Source organism: Antechinus flavipes, chromosome 6 (genome assembly GCF_016432865.1).
Source record: "Antechinus flavipes isolate AdamAnt ecotype Samford, QLD, Australia chromosome 6, AdamAnt_v2, whole genome shotgun sequence".
NCBI lineage: Eukaryota > Metazoa > Chordata > Mammalia > Dasyuromorphia > Dasyuridae > Antechinus > Antechinus flavipes.
Genome location: NC_067403.1, coordinates 262,861,570 through 262,884,590, shown reverse-complemented (window position 1 = coordinate 262,884,590; position 23,021 = coordinate 262,861,570). Strand labels below are relative to the sequence as shown.

At 56.1% G+C, this 23,021-nt stretch overlaps 1 protein-coding gene across 3 annotated transcripts in view; it reads right to left on the bottom strand.

Annotated features, from left to right (window-relative positions):
* Nucleotides 1-268: 268 nt before the first annotated feature.
* MOB2 (MOB kinase activator 2) overlaps nt 269-23,021 on the bottom strand; it is a 47,583-nt gene continuing 24,830 nt past the window's right edge. Inside the window, exons 1-5 of one of the 3 annotated variants that reach the window (XM_051967405.1) lie at nt 14,015-14,227; nt 5,799-5,959; nt 4,967-5,060; nt 1,641-1,765; nt 269-1,146 (exon numbers count right to left, since the gene is read on the bottom strand). In XM_051967405.1, coding sequence (XP_051823365.1) covers nt 848-1,146; nt 1,641-1,765; nt 4,967-5,060; nt 5,799-5,959; nt 14,015-14,124 — 789 coding nt within the window. In that variant the 5' untranslated portion in view covers nt 14,125-14,227 and the 3' untranslated portion in view covers nt 269-847. Of the gene's footprint in view, nt 1,147-1,640; nt 1,766-4,966; nt 5,061-5,798; nt 5,960-6,949; nt 7,189-14,014; nt 14,228-23,021 lie in introns of those variants that run through there. The other 2 variants (XM_051967404.1, XM_051967406.1) reach the window with 2 other exon arrangements.

Below are 23,021 nucleotides of genomic sequence, written 5' to 3'. Positions count from 1 at the left end.
CTTGCCTCCATGAACTCTTTTTGCTGAGCTCCTGCCTTTTGTGGTTTAGGGGAGCTAGTTCAGAGCCGCCGACAGGGTGCTGGCCCTTGGACCCTCCTGGACAAAGACAGACAGCCCTCCACAGCAGGTGTATGGGGGCGCTGGCCCGGGCACCAGGGACTCAGGGGCTTCTCTCCCCTCCGTCCTGCCGATCTGGGCGACACCCCGGAAGGGATCAGGAAGATGAGGGATGCCCACTCCCGGCCCCCCCAAGAAACAGGCCTCGGGCCTGAGGGAGGATTTTTTTATTATTATAGAACAGAGGAACTAAAAGAAGCCCACAAGGTGACGTCACCGCCCTGGCCCCTTCTCGGGACCCCTCCTGGACACACCCTTCCTTTCCCCTGGCCATGCCCACCGGGTCACCAGCGGGAAGCTCTCCGCCTGTGAGCTGGGGGTGGGGCAGCTTGCAGGGGATCCAGGTCAAAGGGACGCCAGAAGCGAAGCCGTTCAGCCTGGGGTCCGCTGTCTGTCCGCTTCGGAAGGAAGAGTCATTCTTCCTGACAGAAAGCGGGGCGGCCCCTCCGCGCGGGAGGCCGAAGGCAGGAAGAAGCCCGGACCAAAGGAAGCGTGGGCCACCAGAACCCAGGCGCGGCTCCGGCCGGGGCCTCCCTCCGCGCGCGCCGGGCCGCGAGTCCTGGGGCCGGCCCGTCTCCCGAGTCCGCCGAGAGTCAGTGCGCGAGCAGGCGCCCGTGAGGGTGCGCGTGGGATGGGGGTGCGGGCAGGCGGACACGCCCGTGCAGAAGGAGAATAGACTAGGGCTGGGCTCTGTTCCCGGCTTGGTGCGCGCCCTGGCCCCCGCGAAGGCTCATCTCTCCTTCACGTGGTTCTGTGCCCCCCCGCTGCCCCCATTCCCACCTGCGCCGCCGCCGCCACCGCTGCACAGGACCTCCGTGAGGTCATCCATGACCGTGACCTCCTTGGAGTCAACCAGGTTGAACTCCCTGATGAAGAGGATGAAGTGTGTGTACAGGGTGTTCAAGTGTCCGTGCAGCTCCAGGGCCAGCGTCTCCTTGAAGTGCGCTGCGTAGATGTGCGCCAGCACGTGGAACAGGTAGCGGCAAATCTTCTTGACCAGAGACTCGAAGGAGTTGGGGAACTCCTTGCCTGGGGGCGGAGAGGTGACATCAGAGCCGCTCCCCAGAGACTCCAGAGAGCCTTCTCCCCCTGGGAGGGGCCAGGGCCTCGGAACCACCCCCCCTCCAACTTGCCCACTTCTCGAAGCGTTTGCTCCATAGTATCCACCTGTGACACTTCTCCATGACTGTTAGAGAAGTGTGCTCTACCTTTAAGGGCAGACTCAGGGGCCACCCCCTCCACGAAGCTCTTCCAGAGTCCCCTGCTCTTGGTGGGGCAGGCTCCCCCAGTGAGATCACCGACTCACTTCTGGCTGGGAAAGGAGCCAGTCCACGCTTCTTCTCTGCCCTCCCCCATCTTGGCGCTGGTCTGAGCCCAAACCCATGCCCAGAACCTGCCCCCCCGGGAGCTCCAACACCCAAAGCTCCCCAAAGCAGCAGGAGGTAGATGAGGAGGGGCCCAGGCAGGGGCAGCCACGAGCCCCCCTCTGGCCCTGGCAGTCGGGGCCACGGCAGAAGACCTACCATATTTTGTGGGGAACACGTCCTCATCCGTCACCAGCTTCTGCACCGAGCTCATGACGAAGTCGACGTACTGGGGGGCCGTGCACTTGGTCTTCTTTCCCCGCTCATCATACCAGTAGTACTGCCTGGGGGGTGGGGAACCAAGAAGCCTTGGGGGGGAGCGTCACCAAGCCCGGCTGCCCGTGCGCCAAGCCTGCCCCCTCCCTGGGCCGACCCCTGCCAGGCCCCCAAATACGGACCCCGAAACACCTGCCCTGCAGCGGCTTCCTAGCAACTTAAACATGCATTAAACACCCACTGCCTGTGGCCGGCTACACTAAGGAGATGAGTCCCTGCTCCTAGGGAGGCTGTAACTTAATGCTGAGGTGGGAGGGGCAGAGGGGGACACCACAATCTGGATCCAGCGAGGACACAAACAGAATCCAGGGCACAGCAGCCAAGAAATGCCGGAGACTGCAGAGCCAGGCCAGATCAGCCGCCCCACCTGCTGGCTCCTCAGGGCTGAGCAGTCCCAGGCAAGCCACGCTGCTTCCTCCTAGATGGCACTACCCACAAGCCCCTGCAGGCCTGCAGCAGCTCTCCTCCCCTACTGAGCCCCCAGCTCAAACTGAGGGATGGCCAATGCTGTGGGCCCACTTCCCTTGTCCCCCGCCATGGGAACAGCCTTTCTACCTCCCCAACCAAGGAGCTGGGCCCTTGCCCTTCCTCACATGAAAGGATCAGTCAGCGGATTGGGGAGGAGGAAGAAGCTGGGTGTTCAAGGACTAAGACTTGAGCGGGAAGGAGAGGAGGGGGAAAAAGGGGAACCCATTTTTGAAGTGTCTCATGATAGGGGCCACAGGCAAGAGTTGCTTAGGCTGAGGCGACCCGAGGAGGGGAGATCTTTCCTAGGGAAGGAAGACCACGACTGAAGAGCTCCAGGAAGGGCGGAGACATGTGTGGTAGCAGGGTCTGCCTCTGCCCTCCAGGCTCAGCGGCCCCAGTGCAGCCCCCTAGTGACACGGAGTTGTCAACACTCCCCAAAGGCAATCCAGAATTCTCCCTTCACCCATTCTGTTGGCCTCGTGCCAGACATGGCTTTGAAATCCTAACTCTTCCGGGCTGAGCAACCTTGGCCAAGTCTAGGCTTTGATAAGCCTCAGTTTCCTCTCCTCTACAATGGGTACTAAAAGCAGGTATTATTCCCCCAAGGGAAAGGGCTGTTATTCTTCCTCCAAGGCCTTTCAGGCCTCCAGCCAGGAGGTTCAGTCACTTCCTTTAGGGTGGCTATTCACACAGGGAAACTTTTGAAGCTGCCAAGGTGGAGTAGAGATGCAGGGTGGGGTGGCCCAAATCATGTCTCTCATTAACTGGGCCTCATTCAGCTTCAAGGCAGGATGAGGAGCTCTCTCCAGCCTGAAGAGGAGTTCTCTTCACTCTCTGGGCCCAGCCCACCTGCAAGGGCCACAGCATCCGTGGACCTCATTTATTTACCCTCTGGGTAACTTTTGGTCCCTGTTGTTCATGGAGAGCCCACCAAGGCCTTGCCCCTCACAGAGATCCAAGCTGACCATCTTAGGAAGAGTAAAAGAGCCTCTTTAGATTGGCCATAGAGCTATCCCTTCTCTTTCCTAGCCTGCCTAGTCACATTCTCATATTCAGAATCTATTTCTGAGTGCCTTCTTTCTCCACCTTTCTTCCCCATTATTGTAACACCTTCCTCCGATCCCCCAGGCTCAAAACCAATGCATCATCTTGGAGTCCTTATTCTCTTTCACCCTCCAAATCCAACACAGTAGCAAGGCATGTCACTTTCACCTTTGCTACATCTCTGGTCACTTTCAATTCTATAGCACCTCTGGTCACTTTCACCTTTGCTACATCTCTGGTCACTTTCACTTCTATAGCATCTCTGGTCACTTTCACCTTTGCTACATCTCTGATCACTTTCACCTTTGCTACATCTCTGGTCACTTTCATCTTTGCTACATCTCTGGTCACTTTCACTTCTATAGCATCTCTGGTCACTTTCACCTCTGCTGCATTTCCCCAATTCATCTTCTCTTCCCTGTTCCTGCTCCTGCCCTCATGCCTAGACTACTGCCACACCCTCCTGGTGTGGCTGCCCACTTCAGGCATCTTGCCCATTTTGGGCTATCTTCCACTCAGGATCAAAATGATCGTCCCTTCCTTAAGTGCAGGACTGACCCTATCACAGCTCTTCCCAATTAACTCCAGCAGGAGGCTCCCCCGTCCCTCTAGGATGAAACCCAGTAGCTTGCCCTTCCTTGCCCATCATATGTTCACTGGCTGTCCCCCATGTCTGGGATGTTCTGTCTTCTGGCTCCTTTGAGACTCGTTTCAAACCCCACCTTCTACAAGAGCCCTTTTCTAACTCCACATTCCCTTATCCCTCACTCTACCCCCCCCACCCCCCCAGCCTGTGCTTGTGCTTTCCTCTCTCAAGATGGCATACTTGTTTACTCCCTTGGAGTGTGAGCTTCTTGAAGGTAAGGACCAGGTTTCTGCCCTTCTCCATATCCTCGGTGCTCAGCACTTAGTAGGTGCTGATTAAGTTCGGCCTAAGCACTATGCTCTCCCTGCCTCAAGGAGGCCCCTTACTCCTCCCCAAGGGGTAACATCAGAGGGTGCTCCCCTGGAATCACAAGACGCTGCAGACACACCAACACACTCACAACCACTCCTCTCTCCTATCTGCTGAGACAGCCCAGGAATGACCAGGGTCCTTCTGTGCACTCACACCTCCCTTCCACTGTGGGAGCAGAGCGTGCAACTGCTGAGCCTCTAAGAGGAGTCTCCCAAAGCCTTCCAGAAAGGGCGCAGAGGTTACAGGGAAGCAATAGAGCCCTTGGTAACCCCCCCCCCCCATCCACACTAAGAGTGCGCCACCATTTTAAGAAGGAAACTGAAGAAGGGCCCAAGAGTCCCTTAGGAGGAGAGAACCTCGGTGTTCCTGGCTGACCTCCAGGCCCCCAGCAGTCCACGCCACACCAAGGACTCTGAATGGGACCTGAAGGGCCAGCGGGAGCCATGGGGAGACGCCACTCACACACGAGTCTCTGCCTAAGAACCATTTGGCAGTGGCATGAAATGCTACGTCCAGGATCAGATCGGATAAAGCCGGGTCCATCTTCCCCCACGCTGAGAGGGGGGACCCTGCTCCGGCGCCTCCTCTGGGCACTCAGGCGGGAAGTGCCCCGCACCCTGAGATTCCCTCCACTATCTTAAGCATGTGGCCCGTCAGGCGCTGGAGACTGCGGCCCGGGGCGGGGGCCAAGGCCAGCCTCGGCAGCTCTGGCCGGCCCCGAGGGTCCCCGGTCACTCACGTGTTGCCCACGGCCATCGTCTGGCAGCTGTCTCCCGTGCAGAACTCGGAGATTGTGCTGTATTGGAGGTTGATGTGGTGGAAGAAGGTGGTCGCTGAGAGAGAGGACAGAGAGAGGGGGGGTCGGCCCTGAGCCCCTGCCAACGCCAGGGCCCCCTGCCCCGCCCCACTGTTGGCCATCATACAGGCCAAAGGCCCTCGGAGCCACAGGGAGCCCCCCCCGGGGGGGCCGGAGTCCTGAGCAGCTGCCACCCCGTGTTCCCTGGCAGCCCAAGTGGGCGCCCCGGATGGAGTGCTTCGGCGAGGCTGGAGAAGAAGGAGCAGGCAGGGCCGGCCTCCCAGACAAGAAGCCTCCCCGTTCCCTGGGAAGACGATGGCAGGCAGGTGGGCTCCCCCAGCACCAGGGGCTGCTGTGTCCAGTATCGCCCCCGCCATGCTCTGGAGTCCAGGCCAAGCCTTAACCTGCCCAGGGGGACAGGAAGTGGCCGGGGGAGGGGGGAGGGAGCCACCAGACAGAGCTGGTACAAGCGGAGGCCCCTGTGGGCCTGACCCCCTCCCCTATACTGGGCGCCTTCTGAAGGCCTCCCAAGGGCCTCGCTCCCGATCCCTCCTGGGGCCTTCACAATTCCTGGGGACTTCTGGTTACCCGAGGTCGATGTCAGGGCAAGCGGAAGCAGCCCCTGCAGCTAAGGGGCCGGAGGCGGCCATTCTCCCCAAAGTTGGACTGCTGGCTCCGCAGAAGCCCCAAGGAGGGGCCGGGGCCCTCCCCCCTCCCCTCTGGGGTCTCGGGGGGCTGCGAGCACAGGACGCGCCCCCGCAGGAGGGCTACCTACTGTTGCTGGCCAGCCACTCGTTGAGGTCGATCTCCCTGGGCAGCGTCACCAGCTCCTTGAACTCGAAGTCTGTGATCCGGGACTGGGTGTACTCCGGCTCCAGGTAGAGCTTCTTCTCCTCCGGGGCCGGCTTCTTCCCGTTGGGCTTCGCCTTGGACTTTCTGCAGAGACAAGGGAGCGCGAGGTGACGGGCCGGCCAGAGACCGAGGGGTGTGGGGGGTGCAGCCCTGGGAGTGGGGAGGGGCGCGGGGGTAGGAGCCCGACAACCCGGGACAGCAGCCCGAGGTCAGCCTCAGACTCGGTGCAGACCCTCGGGCGCCTCTGAGGACGGGGGCCGTGCTGGCCCCCCAACAGAATCGGAGCCGCTCCAACCGCCGCGTCCATTCTCCACATCCTTCCATGGCTCCCCACCAATTTCATGGACTTCTGACCCTGACCCCCAAGACAAGTTTCTCTGGGTGGAGCCCAGCTAGTCCCCGCTCTGGCAGAGCTTCGAGCCCCTGTCACTGCCGAGACCTCCACAGAACGTGGCCCAGGAAGCCTGGGCTCCAGCACATCTGCTGCCTCCCCGGCGTGGAGAACGTGCGTGGCCCCAGGAACACCCCTGCCTGGGGCCCCATAAGGGAGGAGAGTCTCTCACTCAGCAGACCACCCCCCTCAGGAGGCCGTCAGCAGGTGCCCACCGGGGCCCTGGGGCAGAGGCGAGGCTGGCCTCGGCAGGAGGCTCGTTCCGTCCTGGGGCCTCCCGGGCGTCGTGGGGACTGATCAGAGACGTCCGCCTGGGCTCCGGGCCGGACCACCAAGGAAAGCCTCGGGCCCGTGGGGCGGCCAGAGCCCTGGGCCCGTGGGCAGCGCCACCGAGTGGTCTCTAGCTGCCCACAGGCCAGGCGGGCCTCTTCCTGGCGGTGCTGCCTGGGCCTTGGGGCAGCGCCCCCCCCCCTTCCCCCCGCGTTCTGCATGACTTTATATCTGTCACAAACTCTGTGTTTCTTGCCTTCTCAATGGGGAGGGGGGGAGGGGGCAGAATGGGAGAGGGGATGAGGGAAAATCTAGAGCTGAAATAAAATAAGAAATGAATTTCTTAAGTTTAAAAAAGAAAGAGTAGAGAAGATCAGTGGGCTGGAAACCTGGGTGGATGCCGGCCCACTCACAAGGCCATCGAGGAACCCCAAGCCGAGGCTGCCTCTAGGAGGAAGGAGAGAGGCCGGAGAGAAGGCAGCCGGGCCCGCTGGGCCGGCCTGGGACAGAAGCCCTGGGCAGGAAGGGCCTGGAAGTCAGCCAGGAACACCGAGCTTCTCTCCTCATAAGGCGTGCCGGCCCCGGGCTGCCCACGGGCCAGGCGGGCCTCTTCCTGGCAGCGCCGCCAGCTTCCCATGCCCCCGGCCCCTCCTCCAGGAGCCCCCCTTGTTGACGGCTCTCAAAGACCTGACTCACTGCAGGCATCCTCGGCTTCCCGGCCCGGCTCCTCCCCTCGCAGAGGGCCATCATTTCCTCTCCCTTTTAAGGACTGGACCGAATGCAGGCCCCGTCCTCCTCAACCCCACCCTTTATGACCCAAAGGACTTGGCAGGGACCGGGCAGGGAGGGAGAGAGAGGAGGGGCCCTCACACACAGGCTGCTTAAGGGCGTGCAGGAAGGAGCCGGTCCCGCCCCGCAGCCAGGCCAGAGACCGTTAAGGGGCCGGTGCTGGCCAAGGAAAAGGGTCGCAGCTGATCAATGGCCAGGACAGACAGACAGAAGTCAGATGGATGGACAGAAGGCAGACAGACAGACAGAAGGCAGACAGAAAGACAGGTGGACAGGCAGACCGACGGACAGGTGGACAGGCAGACGGACGGACAGAAGGCAGACAGATAGACAGAAGACAGACAGACAGAAGTCAGATGGACAGACAGAAGGATAGAAGGCAGACGGACAGACAGAAGGCAGACAGACAGGTGGACAGGCAGACCGACGGACAGAAGGCAGACAGACAGACAGAAGGCAGACAGGCAGAAGTCAGACAGATGGACAGAAGGCAGGCAGACAGGCAGGCAGATGGACAGGCAGACAAATAGAAGGCAGGCAGACAGACAGGCATGAAAGCAGACAGAAACAGGGAAAAGATGAGGAGCTCTGTGGCCTGGAAGCAGGCTCAGCAAGCAGGGGTGCGAAGCTGTGGGTCACTCAGTCAGGGTCCCCAAGGGTCCGTGCCTTTATCAAGGGCGTCCTTCACCTGGCCAGGTGCCCCTGCTTCTGGGGCATCGAGAGTCCTACCCTGGAGCCACCCCCGACTTGTTCCTCCTCTCCCCCAGCACACAGTGTAGCTGCCAGCCCAGCAGAGCCCCCCCCCAACCCCTGATGCCTTGTCCCATTTCCCAGGTGCACTTCCCTGCCTACACTCGGGCCAGCGCTCCCCAGGGGGCTTCCCGGCCTCTCCCTTCTCCAGCCCATCCTCCTCGTACACAAATTGCCAAGAAGCCGTCTCCAGGCAAGAGGGCCTCCCCATCATTCCCCATCCTTGCCCGGGCTGCGGCCCCAACCCTACTCTCAGTGCCCCCACCCAGAGCACAGTGACCTGTCTTTACTCATCTGCACACCCACACTATTCACTCCCCCACACAACTTCCGTAAGCCCCCGAGAGCAGGAACAGCTTCGTGCCGGTGCGGGCAGAGACTTGGAACCTGGAGGACCCGATTTCAAATCCTGTCCCAGTCGCCTGTCTGACTGCCTCAGTTTCCCCATCTGTAAAGTGAGAACAGTTGTAGTCCCGATCTCCTCAGACTGTTGTGAGGATCAAATGGTTTAAGACACAGAAAGTGTCCCTATACCAAACCAAGGCTGAAATGGGTTCATGATTTAGACATAAAGAGTGATAAAACGAGCAAATTAGGAGAACGAGGGATAGTCTACGCTCAGATCTGTGGGGAAGGAAGGAATTTATGGCCAAAGAAGAACCAGAGAACTCATGAACTACAAAATGGGTCATTTTGATTACAGTAAGTTAAAAAGTTTGTACAAACAAAACCGAAGCAGCCAAGATTAGAAGGCAAGCAGAAAAGTAGGAGGGGGAGTTTTACATCCAAGGCTTCTATAAAGACTTCTTCATTTCTAAAATACAGAGAATAAATTTGGACTCAAATTTAAAAGAATACAAGCCGCTGTCCAATTGAAAAATGGTCAAGGGATATGACTAGAGAATTTTCAGATGAAGAAAGTGAAACCGTTTCCAGTCATATGAAAAGGTGCTCTAAATCCCTACTGAGCAGAGAAATGCAAATTAAGACAACTCTGAGATACCACGGCACATGTGACAAAACTGGGACACTGGTACATTGTTGATGGAATTGTCAATGGATCCAGCCATTCTGGAGAGCAGTTTGGAACTCTGCTCAAAGTTATCAAACTGTGCATACCCTGTGATCCATCAGTGTTTCTACTGGACTTACTTATGTGCCAAAGAGATCTTAAAGGAGGGAAAGGGACCCACAGGTGCCAAAATGTTTGTGGCCGCCCTTTGTGTAGCGCCCAGAAACCGGAAAGTGAATGGAGAATAGCTGAATAAGTTGGGGCATATGAATGTTATGGAATATTGTTGTTCTGTAAGAAATGACCAGCAGGATGAAGACAGAGAGGCCTGGAGAGACTTGAACTGATGCTGAGTGAAATGAGCAGAACCAGGAGAACATTGTACACGGCAACAACAAGATGACGATGATCAATTCTGATGGATGTGGCTCTTCTCAACACAGATGATTCAAACCAGTTCCACTTGTTCAATGATGAAGAGAGCCACCTACACCCAGAGAGGACTATGGGAAATCAGTGCGGACCACAACATAGCATTCTCACTCTGTTGCAGTTCACTCCCATTTTGTTTTCTTTCTCATTCCCCCCACCCCTTTTGATCTGATTTTTCTTCAAATTGCACATGGCTAACAAACACTGGATTACTTGCTGTCTAGGGGAGAAGGAAGGGAGAAAAATTTGGAACACAAAGTTACGCAAGGGTGAATGTTGAAAACTATATTTACATGTATTTTGGAAATAAAAAGCTTTTTATTTTAAAAAATATATATCACAAAGGGGAAAAAAAGGTACACAAAGTGTTATGCAAACCTTAAATAGCCACATAAATGCTTTGTTTCCCAAACACCTAGAACACAGTAAGTACTTCAAAATTGCCCTGTTGAATGGATAAAAGACTCTCTGGCTGCGGTCTCTAAGAATCTGTCTCTGAATCCCTACCCTCCTCAGTCAGCCAAAGCCTCTGCAACTGCCAGAGGCAAGATGCCGAGCTTGCCCCTCGGTGCCCACTCTCCCCTGGGCAGAGATGCTGGACTTCTCTTTCAAGGCAGAATGATTAACTCTGGAGAAGGGGCCCAGGCAGAAGTCACCCTCCCCCCCAAAAAGAATCTTGACGCTGGAGACAAAGGTGACAAGGAAGATTTTGGCCACAGGGGCATTTCTATGGCACTGGGAGGCTGGCAGAAAGCTGTTCCTATGACATTTGATGCCCACAACAAGGCTGGGGTGTAGAGGCAATCACTCCCTCCTCTTACAGATAGAGAAACTGAGGCACAGAAGGTCACCCAGCTCATGCCCGCTGCTCCACAGCCCAGAACTTCTTAATCAGACCTCAGTGGATAATGCTGGCCGGCCTGTTCTCCCCTCACTCCCACCTGCCTGCCGAAAACAGCAGCTTTTAGGAGAAAGTCCCCGGCAGGAGGGAACAGAGAACGGACGAGAAGAGCAGCCCAAGGAATAGCCTTTTTGGCCAACCAAAAGTCAGCTTCCCCAGGAGCAAGGCCAGGAAACTCGGGGCCTGAGAGCCCCTGGGCTTGGGGGACCAACACCCCAATTCAGACCCTGCTGGCAGCCAGAAAAGGCCCAGGCTGCAGCTGGTCCCAAGCAGGCTAGGCTCTGCCTTCCCTGGAGTCCCTCGGTGCATCTAGAGACCGCCCCAAAAGCCAGTGGAGTCAGGGCCCCACAGCCAGGAAGCCGCCGAGCCGTCCGTGCCCCGAGCATCCACTTCCACTTGGCTGCTGCTGCTTTTCTCGGCTTTGTTCCTTTTGTTCCGATTCCTCCTTCACAACATGACTAATGTGGAAAATGCTCACTATGACTGTGCAGGTATGACCTGGGTCAGGCTGCTCGCTGTCTTGGGGAAGGGGAGGGAGGAAGGGGAGAAAATGGAAGCAAAACCTGATCCCCACAAATGCTGAAAACGAGAAAACATTAAAAATTCCCAGTCAATGATCACAACCGGGAGCCCCAAAGGCCCCGAAACACTCAGACCACGGGCAGGTGGAAAGATGGCAGCCAAGGGGCAGAACAGGGTGGGAAAAGGAAGTCTCCCGAAAGTTTTAAGAAAAGACCGACGACGACAAAGAGCAGAGAGGCAGTGAGACCCCCTTGAGAAAAGCTTGGTCGGTCAGCACCCACTAAGGAGCCCTCAGAACCGAGCCTCCAAGGCATCTGTGCCCATTCTAAGGGCATCCAGCACGGATGGCAGGGCAGGAACCCCAGAAAGGGCTTCAGGCAGGCGGTCAGGCCGAGTGGGACCAACATGCCTGGACTGGACTCGGGCAGGCAGCAGGATGGGCACAAAGAGAGGGGAGGACACTCAATAGGTGAGAACCCACGGGGCCCAAGGCTGAGAAAGGGGATCAATCACTCTCTGGAAGTGGACACTCCCTCCCAGAGACAAAAGGCATCCGGGAGGCAGACCCCACCTCCTGTGCACGTCACCATTTCCTGAGAAGGGTCTCCGGGGGAGCCTGGGAAGAACCTCCTGAGAGACAGGCCACGGACTCCACCGTGACCCTCTCAAAAGGGCTGAGGTGGCCTGAAGGCTCTCTTTAAAGTCTGGCATCCAGCAAGCAAGATTTTACAAAGTCAGTGACTGTGCTTGGCAACCCTCTGGCCACAAAAAGCAGCTGAGGCACCGGGGAAACGAGGCCCCACGTTAAAGATGGACTCCTCTAAAAGGGGGGGGGGACTGTGAGGGCGGCAGGCCGGGGTCCCCCATTCACAAAGGAAAAACCAAGTGGATGAAGGATGCAGAATATTATCCAGATCATGACATCGTCAAACAAAAACCTGGCAATCTGCCAATCGACCCGGCACACCAAGTGGCTCAAAACAGACCAGGAGAGAGGAGGCTCGAGGCGCTTCAAGGACTAAAACTTCCCCCAGCCCGAATTTTTAGCTAACGTGCTCCCGTGCGGCTGGGAGCCAGAACAGAACGCAGCCATGTCCGGAGAATGGGCAGCAGCCAGACGGTTAGCCCGAGCTCTTGGGGGAACAGGCAGCGCGTTAACAAAAGGAACCCTGAAGACGGCCTGGTCACACGCTCCGCCAAGCTCCCCGGGAATGGCCCAGGCAAGCCCCATCGCTGCAGGACCCCTATCGCTGCAGGACCCCTATCGCTGCAGACCCCGTCAACAGCACAGGCAGGACTCGAACTATCACAGCACGGTGGCCCCCACCACATTTGGGCCCTGGGAAAGCGGCCACAACTGAGAAGCACTGGCCAGTTTTCTGAGACTCGGGGCAAAGTTGTAGGTGCTGGGTCTGCGGGGAACCCCCCAATGCTGAAGTCTGAGCCCTCCCCTGCAGGTGGCAGATAATTAGTTGGCTCAAGAGGGTGACCAGGATGGTGGCGGACTCGCTGGAGACCCAGGCTGGAAGAAGGAGGGTGCTCTCCTGTAACCTTTCAGAAGAGTCAGCCCAGAGAGAGGGAAGAGCCAGGGGCACCCGGGAGACCAGAATGGCAGAAAAGATGACTGACTGGCAAGGAGAGCTGTGGAAGGGAGAGCCCCCAGGCAGCACCTCCCTGGGGGGAAGAAGGGATCTTGGGGGCTGCTCCAGGCCGGGGAACGTGGCCAGATGTTGGAGCCCTCAGTCCAGGCCCAAACACCCACAGCCCCGCACTTCTTGGATGCACAGTCCGGGGCGAGGAACTGGAAATCCGAACAAACCCTGAGGATTATGGGCCAAATTCATCCTCTGCTCCGGCGGGCTGCGGAGGGAGAAGGCGCAGGGGGGCTAATGGCGGAACTGGCCTTCACACGCTCACACGTGTACCTGAGTGTGCACACAGCGCCCTCCTCCCACCCCCAGGTGCCGGCACACACACACACTCACTCACACTCAGACACAAACAGACACGCTCACTCACACTCACAGACACTCATAGCCCTGAGGAGCAACGAGTCCAGGGCAAGTCTGAACGGGGCTTCTCCAGTTCGTTGGAGCCCAGTGAGCACCTGCGGGTCTGCGGGGGGAGGCGGCGATGCTCCCGGGCCATCGCTGGCACAGCCCCGAGCCTCTCCCAAGCCAGGGAAGGGGAAAGGCGGCCAGCAAGAAGGCAGAGCCGGCGGCCCCACCTTCCCCCAGCCGCCGCGGGGTTGAGTCACCCCCTAAAGCACAGCAGCCCCGGCGCAGGCAACCACAGTGGCTCTGGCTGTGCCAGGGCTTCCCTCACGGGGAAGGGGGGGAGGGTCCGTCCCAGACCAGAAGGGACAGAATGGCCCCCTCCCACACACCTCAGCCCCCGACCCCCGGCTCCGCCCCGAGCTGCAGCGGGGCGGGGGTTTCCTGGCTACGGGACCCACAGGGGCAGGGACAGAAAGTGCTGCGCTTCCCATGTGGCCGGCAACGGCCCCAATCTGATCTGGGGGGGGCAGAGCCCAGGTAGTGCCGCGGGCTCCAAGAGGCAGAGCCTCAAGCGTGACTCTCTGCTTCCCCCCGCGAGGGAGTCTCTGGGTCCCAGGGACTTCCCTGCTGGCCGGGCCCCAATTACGTTCGCAGTCCGGGACACTGGGGAGCTCCAGAAGCCCGCTGGCTCTCGGGAGCTTCAGCCAAAAGTTTGACTGTGGAAGCCTCGGCCAACGGCGGCCGCTTTAGTGCCGACCCTCCCCGGCTCTCACTAGGACACGAAAAGGGGGCCCCCCAGCTCAGGGGGGGAGGGGGAGGGAGGGAGGAAAGGGGGGGCGGCGCGCGCGCGCGCACACACACACACACACACTCAAACATGACGCATTTTGGTCTGTGTCCCTTTTCCCAGGGGAGCGCACGGGCCACACACACACACACACACACACACTCACTCAGGACCCTAAGATTTAGGAAAGAAGCAAACGTGCTCGGGCCTTGGGCTCCCCCAGACCCCCCAGAGAAGCCCACCCTCGGGCGCCCCCGCTCGCCGGGGGAGCAGGGGCGGGTCCTTTACCTGAGCACTTTGCCCACCGCCCGCAGGACCATCTTGCAGCTCAGGGCAGTTTTGGGGGGCGGGCCGAGCGCACCTCTGTCTCCGGGGAGGCTGCAATGGTCTCCGACCATGGTCCAGACAAAGCCCGGAGGGGCCGGGGCGCGGGGCAGGGACTCCTTCCCGTCACCAGATTCTGCTCCCTCCCTTCTGGGGCTGCCCGAAAACGAGTCCAACCACATTCAGCAAGTGCCCGGGACACTCGGCCCGCCTGCCCACCTCCCTCTCCCTGCCAGCCAATGACGACGCAGCCAGGGAGAGGGGAAGCCCTGCCCCACAAGACAAACAGCTGCGGAGTCGGGAGCCGCAGCACAAGGGCCCAGTGTGCGGCTCCTACCTGGGAGGGGCGGGCCCAGGGCCCGGGGCACGGGAGGGAGGTGCCGGGAGGGGCAGCCCCGCCCCCGGCCCCTCGCTCACACAAGCCATGAATGCGCTCCGCTCCGGTCTGTAGTTGGGCGTAGCCAACAGCAGAACACCTCCGCCCCCCGCCCCCCCCTCCCCAGGCTGCCTGCCAAGAAGCACCCAGAGGATCCAATGAGGTCCTGTCTGGGAAAGCTCTCAGGCGGGGCGCATACAGTAGGTGCTACAGCAATGCTAATCAGTACTGTTCTACTCATGGAGGATATTCCCTCTACTCCATCTCTCAGTTGCCTTCTGCCCTTTCTTCCTCCTCCTTTCCTAACCCGCCACCCCCCCCCCCCCAGACGTGGCAACTCCTTCCCTCACTCCAGTGATCTCATTCCCCCCCCCCCAGCACTATGGCCCACCCATCCACATTCTCTCCCTTATCCTCCCCCTCCCTCCTGCGCTGCCCCCCATCCATGCACACTCCCTCACCCCGTCCCTCCCCACCCAGCCACACTCCCTCACTCCTCCTCCTTCTCCTTTCTCCTGGATGCCAGCTGCTGCTTTGCCTTCCCCACCTAAGCTGACTGTGCTCTCCTGGCTTCCTCAAGCGAGGCAGGAACCTCTTCCTCGGTCCCAGCTCTCAGTCCTCCCCAGGACCTTCTGCCTGGATCTCCTCCCCAATGCCCAGCCCCATCTTCTCCCCTGTGCCCTTAGGGATTTCTCCTTTCAGCTTCTTTTTGGGCGCGGCCTCCATGAGGAGACTGAAAGCTTCCTGAGGGCAGGGACTGCCTGCCTTTTTCTATATCCAAGGCATACAGAAGGTGCTTAATAAATGTTTATTTCCTGACTCCATCCATGTCTCTGTTTAAGCTACAGATTTCTCTTTCCTCTTTCTTGAGGCCACTTCCCTCCTCATCTCCCCACCTAACCCCTTCCAATCAGGCTTCCAGCTGCCAGTTCCAACGAGCCCGCTCTCTCCAAAGCCGTCAGGGGCTGAGAGTTGCCCAAGCCACGGCCCCCCTGTTCTCCTCCTTCTGGACCTTGGCGCATCCCCGGCTTCTCCACCATCTCTCAGCACCTGCTGGCGCACAGTTACCACCACCTCGGTGCTTATCCCCTCCCCTCCCGTCTCCTTGCTGCCAGGGCCGGGGCCACCTGAACCGGCCGAGCCCCAGACCGGGGGTACTCTCGGCTTCTTACTGATGACCCGATGCGTCCCTCTGGGGGGCACGGGATGCCAAGCTTTGTGCCCAGCACCCACTGACGGCCTGGCACTAGTAAGGAAAGAGGGAACATTCAGCGAGTCGGGGGGAAAAAATTGAACCCCAAACACAAGAGCCAGAGCAAAGCCGGGGAGGGGAGGGGCACACAGCAGACAGTTAGTGATGCCGACTAACCCAGCCTAAGCCAGGTGATGAGCCGTGCTTGCCCGTTAGGCAGCCAGCTCCATGGCCCCGAGTGCCAGGCTGTGCCACGTTTTACAAGGACCAGGAGCTGTGGATCGGTCACGCTGCTCTCAGCAGAAAGAAAGAGCCCATTTCTCCCCCTACACCCCGGGAGAAAGGAAGTGGCAGGACTGGCACCTGAGTGAGCGAATGGACGCAGCGCGGACGAGTCTCGCCCTGCTCCAAACGTGCTCGGCCGGAGCCATCACAGCCCCCGAGCCGGCTTCTGGGGCCGCTGCCCACGTTCCTCAGAAGTCCGCTGCCACACAGGGCACCCCTAGGGAGGAGAGACTCTCGGAGGGCCAGGCCTGTGATCTCCCTCCCCGTGGCTTCATTTGTCTCTAACCTTTCTGGGAACTCAGAGAGCCAGGACTCTGGGGTGCACGCAGATGCCCATCTGGGCCCAACTCCGCAGGGTCTGTGAAATGGGGGCCTCTTCAAACCGCAAGACCCTCCCACCCCCGAGCTAAGGGACTCCTGGGGCCTGCTCTTTAGTCCCTCGGGTGCTTCAGGGAGCCCTCGCAAAGCCAGAGGCCCCCAACGGGCCATTCTCTTCCTCCTTCCCCAGCCCAGGCCTCCTGAAAGGCGGACGCCGGGTCACCAACACCTGGCTCCATCCTCCGGGTTCTGAGCGTTCTCCGACCCTCCCTCTGAACTCCCGTGCCCGCACACAGGCACACAGCTTGTTTTCCCAGGCCTGTGTCAATACTGCCCAGTAAACACGGGCCACACATCGCCGGGTCTGTGGCCAACTGGGAGAGGGCCGGTCTGCATGCCGAGGGAGGTGTCCGAACCGGCTTTCTCTACTGGACGAGGCCGGCCCGGCGGAGGGAGGGGGCCAACACGCCGAGCTACGGACAGAGCACACTATTGAGGGGGCCCAGGTCCCGCCCGGGGGGTACGGCTCCTCAGCAGGATCAGCCGAGCAAGTGTAGATGGCCACAGAGAAAAGGCTAATTATAAACCCAGGGAGGGAACCACTACACCCCCTTCTCTCTGGGCAGCCGTCCCAGGACGCAGGCCTCCCTGCCTGAGGGAGCCCGACCCGGGCCACTGGGGGGGTCAGGGTACCGTCAGAAAGGGATACGGCCTTTTGGTCCGCAAACAGTTCTCTTCTTTTCCTGTCGTGGGGTGATGGTCTCCCTGGAAGGCTTATCCTGGCCGCAGACCAACCCACTGTCCCGGTCACGCTGCCCTGGCTCCCCAGCAGGCACCCAAGGGCCAGCCCAGGAGCAACACAGTGACAACATTCGACTGGGAACAGAGAGGATTTCTTAGATCTTTATGCCCAAGACTATGCTGTGGGCAATGCATGCAAAAGGGTCCCTGCTGTCTAAACACTGGAGAACCTCAAAGTTTGACAGATATTTGGAGAAGGGGATATTCACAGAGGGAAAACTGATGGCTCTAGGGGTCTGGAAGGTGGAGAGCCGAAACACATTCAAGTCTCCAAAGCCTGGAGGTCTGCCATGTTACTAGAAAGATCATAGTTGGGGACTCCCTCATCATCAAGAGATTGAGCACCTATGGCCATCAAACAGGCCTGAACCATGGAAGGGGATCCTGGGAGGATGCGGCCAAGCGGAAACAAATGGGATGTAAAATGCAACTTTTACATGGAAGCCTCTAAAGAGGCTGGAGGGGAGGTGGAGGGGTTTCCATTTTGTCTGAGTCCACAAGGAGTCACTGATGATGGGTAGAGACATGGACTTGAGGAAAATTACTATCTCTTCTTTTCCTGCTATGGGAGTGGCTCACGATATAAACTTAGAAGACAATGACTTGAAAATATCTCTAAAGTCTCAAATTAAAACGTAGGTTGAATAAAAGCCCCAAAAAGAATTCCCAAAAGAGATGAGGTTTGTTTTAAGGGATTTTTTTTAAAAGGAGGAAAATTATTTTTAAAATCAAGTAAAAATAGTAGAGGGGAAATTGAATAAAAAATGAGAAAAATGCAAGAAAACTAAAGAGAATAGTCAACTTGGTAAAGGCACAAAAAGATACTGAAGAAAATCATTCTTTTCAAATTAAAATTGGTCAAGTGAAAGCTAATGACTCCATGAGACATTCAAGAAACAATCAAACAAGAGTAAAAAAGCTAAAGGGTAGAAAAATAGTGTGAAATATCTCATCAGAAAAAAACAACTGACTTGAAAAATGTATTGGGAAGAAATAATTTAAGAATTACGTGATTACCTGAATTTATTGATGAAAAAATGAGCCTCAACATCATCTTGCAAGCAATTAGAAAATTATCCAGATATCATAGAACCGAGGGCAAAGTAGACATTGAAAGAATTCACCAATCACATCTTAAAGGTTATACCGAAGAAAATAGCAGGAATATTGTAACTGAGACCCAGAACCCTCAGGCCAAGGAGAAAACACTGGAAGCATCCAGAAAGAAAGATTCGAGTATGATGGGATCACAATCAAGCCCACATAAGACTTAGCAGTTACCATAACAAAGAAGTGATGGGCTTAGTTTGGGATATTCTGGAAGGCAAAGGTTTACCAGCAACAATACGTATCTAGCAAAACAAAGTACATGATACTTGGCGTGGGTGGAGGGGGGGTATTAAGGAAATTGATGAAAAGAGGACTTTCAAGCATTCCTGATAGAAAGATCTGAAAGGCAGAAGAGCTAAATCAAAGAGCTGGATGGATAATCTTACATTCTAACATAAGACTGAAGAGTAACAGAAAAAACAGAAAGAAAAGGGAACTACAGGACTTAAGATGAAACTGTTTACATTTCTAAATTGCAAAAGGATACAAGTAACCCTTAAAAAACTTTAGCATCACTAGGGCAACTATTTAGATAGAGGGCGGGAAGGTGAGTCTATTATGTTTAGATAATTTCAAAAGAAAAATGGGGGAAGGGAGCAGTCAGGAAGACCTGAGTTCAAATCTGGCCTCAGACACTTAACATTTCCTGGCTGTGTGACCCTGGGCAAGACACTTAACATCAATTTCCTCAGGAAAAAAAAAACAAGAAATATGGAAGAGTGAGAAGGAGGGATTCAATGGAAGAAGAGGACAGGGGAGGGAAAAAATGAGGGAAATTATCTCACATAAAAGATATATACAAGGAAGAGTTTTTTAAATGGAGGAGGAGTAGCTAGGTAACTCAGTGGATAGAGCCCTGGCGTGGAGTCAGGAGGACTCAGACACTTACTAGCTGAGTGACCCTGGGCAAGTCACTTAATCCCAATCGCCGCCCCCCCCCAAAAAAAAATTAAAATAGAGAGGGAGAAACATGGGGAAGGACAGCAGACAATGTTTAAATTTCAATTTCAACTGAACTGTTGAAAATATTGTAATAGTAGGCCACCTCAATTGATCCCTCTCAGACATAGACAAGTCTAACCATAAAATAAACAAGACAGAAATTGAGATTAGATATGATAGAACCCAAACTGCCAAAGAATTACTTTATAGAGCTAGAAGAAATAACAAAATTTATCTGCAAAATTAAAAGCTCAAAAGTACTATAGGAATGAATGAGGAAAAAAAAAGGGTGAAGGATGATCACTTAGCAGTACCAGATATCAAACTGTAATACAAAGTAATTAGAAAATAGCTAAGAAATAAAGGGATGGACCAATGGCAAAGACAAGGTACATGCCATACAGTAGTATATTACCATAGGAACCTAAAGATCCAAGATCTAGGGACAAGAAATCACTATTTCACAAAAATTGCTGGGAAGACTAGAAAGCAGTTGGACAGAAACTAGGCACAGACCAACATCTCACACTATACAAAGAGATAACCCCAAAATAGGTATATGATTTAGAAAAAAAGGATAATCTCACAAACAAATCAGAATAGGGAAGAAGTTACCCTGTTTCCACATATGAGCTGGAGATGATTACAGGAGATAAAATGGTTAATTTAAGATAGACTGAAATCTAGGTATACATATATTTTAAAAATAAAAAAACCCACAATAAATAAAAATGATCATTCTTTCTTTAAAAAATGTAAAAAGTTTTACAGAAACAAAAGTAACGTCAATAAGAGTATAAGAAGAGCAGAAAACGGGGGTAAGGGGAGGAAGGGGGAGAGGAATTTATACAAAGTCTCATTTCTCAAATATATAAGGAACTGAGCCAAACTTATAAAAATAAGAGTTATTCCCCAATTGATAAATGGTCAAAGGATATGAACAGAAAGTTTTTAGAAGAAAAAGTCGAAACTATCAATAGTCATACAAAAACGTTTTAAATCATTAATGGCCAGAGAAAGACACCACCTGAGATACCACCTCACACTTATTAGACTGGCTAATATGACCAAAAAGAAAAATACAAATTGCTAGAAGGGGTGTGGAAAATTTGGGACACGAATGCATTACAGATAGAGTTGATGGATATGACTGTGCTATGAGAAATGACGAGGATGGCCTCGGAAAAGCCTGGGAAGATTTGTATGAACTGACATAGAGCAAAGTGAGCAGAACCAGAAGAACGATCTTTTAGTAACAGCAAACCTGGGACGATGACGCAGCTACTCTGGCTCAGCCACGATGCCCCAAAACCCCGAAGGCCTTGTGATGTAAAACCGTATCCACTTCCAGACAGAGAACTGATAGATTTGAGAGGGCACACTGAAGCATATATATTTTCTTTCTCGATTTCTCTTACTGTTTTTTCCTGGACCATGGCTAATGCAGAAATGTATCTTGCATGACTTCATATATATAATGGGTATTGTCTTTCTTGTTTTCTCAGGGGGTGGAGGAAAGAGGGAGAGAACTCAGAACTGAAATCAAATTGAACAAGAACCAACACTGGAAGAAGGCTGTCCTTCCCCTTCCTCCAGACTTGGTCCTGCTGACGACGGTGTCCACGGCCTTCAGGGAAAGCCACAGGCTCAAGCCAAATCCTCTGAGACGTCAGAATCCAAATATCTCGGGAATTCTGGCAAATCCATTCTGCCCCTCAATGCCAAGGCTCCTTTAGGGTGGTCTTTGACCTGTAGGAAACGGCCCGTCGTCCTCCAACAGAATACCATGAAGGCAAATAGCGTCTACTGTTCTCAGGACGCCTCGTCTGCTTCCAAGAAAACACCAGCCACGACAGCCTGTGTCCACACCGAGCTGCCCAAAGGCCCCTGTGGGGAGGGGAGCCGGACCCTCGGGGGAAAACTTGAGGCCCGCCACCACCACCCCCATCTCCTCTACCTCCTCTCCCCAGAAGCTGAGGCCCCAGCCACCACAAGCCAGCCCAGACGCAGCCCGTCCCCACACGCGATCAAGGAGTCTGGAGCCCGGACATATGGCCAAGAAATGGCCTTTTTCTCCTGCTGCCGTCCCCTCTCCGCTTCCCCCGGCTCTGCACACAACGGGCACCCTGTGGGACCAAGGATGCCCCTGTTCTCTTCACAGTCTCAGCACAAAGTGGCGCCAGCTCTGACTCCCGGACCTCCCCGATGGACTTTCCTAGGCTAATGCTGCAGGGCACCTGGGTGATTGGTCCAAAGAAGGGACGGAGAGGGAGGGAAACGGGACCTCCCCGACACCCGGGCCTACTGCCACAGCTCTGAGGAATCGGGACGAGCTTTCCTCGAGCGTCACAGTCTCTGCCAACCACAATTTGGACCAATTCAAGAAGTGGCACCTCCTCAGGGCCAGGCACTTGTGCAAAGAAAGGCTCCCGAATCTCTGTCCTCCAGTTCCCAGTCTGATGAGGAAAACAAGGGGGGAGAGTCCCCCCCACAACACTCCCATGTGAGACAAACATCCTACAACCAGCTGTGTACAAAGGGGGGACACCCCACTACAACACTCCTAATATACCCACAGTGGAGCAGCCGTGTATGTAGCGTATCTCACATGAAGTGCATCCATGTAACATGTGCGTGCTATGCTTGATATGACAAACACGTGTGAGACAGACAGACACTTTGAGGGAAAGAAGATTTCTGGAAGAAGGGGTGTTTTAATGAGGATTTAAAGAAAAGCGAAGGTGGGCCTGAGGAGGGGACTCTCCCTGTCTGGCTCTCTCCCTCTGCCTTCCCCTAACTCCTGCCCTTAGAGGCCCCTCAGGAGGGGGCCGGGCTCGGTGGAGGGAGGCCCTTTGCCAGGAAGGCCGCTGGAGGCCAGCAGCCGCAGGGCTCCCGAGCCCAGACGGATGCTTGTTCTGGTCCCCACGGCACAGCGTTTGATTGGCACACACAGCCCAGAAGAGGGAAGGGCCTGGCCGCTCAGGGAGGGCTCTCTAGGCAGGTGGGGGGAGCTGTGAGCGGGCCAGAGACCCTCCCATGGGGAAGGGCCAGGAGGGAGAAGGAAGCCGCGGGGGCCCGGCCCCAGGACCCCTTTGGGCAGCCAGAGGCAGGAGGGGCAAGGGGCACAGCCTGCAGAAGCCAGGTCAGAGGTGAAGGCGGGGGTGCCAGCAGAGATGGGGACGCGTCGTCGAGGATGGCATTTGCGGGCCTGTCGGCGGCTCCCAGGGAAGATGCCCAGCGAGAGCGAGTTCTATTTAAGGTGGGCAGAACCCAGAGTGCCAGGTGCTCTCCAGGCCATCGCAAGCATCTCTGGCAGGCCCGACTTTCACCCTGTGCCCGGCACAGCTTCAGAAACCCCCCTTTCCAGGCCTTGCCAAGGGCACAGTGAACTAAGCCCAAAGCCTTCCTCGGACCTGGCTGATGCCCTCCTTCTGCATCCCTTCTCTCCAAAATCTGGGGGTGGGAAGGGATCCCCCACACTGGTCCCCAAGGCAAAAAGGGGAGCAGAAACCTCAGGTTTCCTGGGGAGCCGGGCCCTAAAGGAAAACACTAATGACAAAGCCCAAAGGGGGAAGTCTTGCTTGCCTCCCTTGGAGGCTCCGAGCCCAGCACACAGGCTCAAGCCCAGTCATGGGAGAGGGAAGGAGGGGGGATGGGAGGAGGGGGGAGCGCCTGCGCAGGGCCAGCCGGCCGTGGGGGGACACGAATGCTGAGAAAAGCCATTTTTAAAGGGGACCAAACCTGGAAGCAAGAAAGCAAGAGAGAATGCAAAGACTCCAGAGGGGGAGGATGGGAGCTGGAATGGGGGCAGGGTCGGGGGGCCGGGGTGGGGGTATGTATGATCTGGGGGGGCATGGTCTGGGGGTCTGAATCCAGAAAGAAAAGAATCCTCCTCCCCAGACACGCCCCCCCCATCCCATCCAAAGATGGACATGAACAAGGCTCAA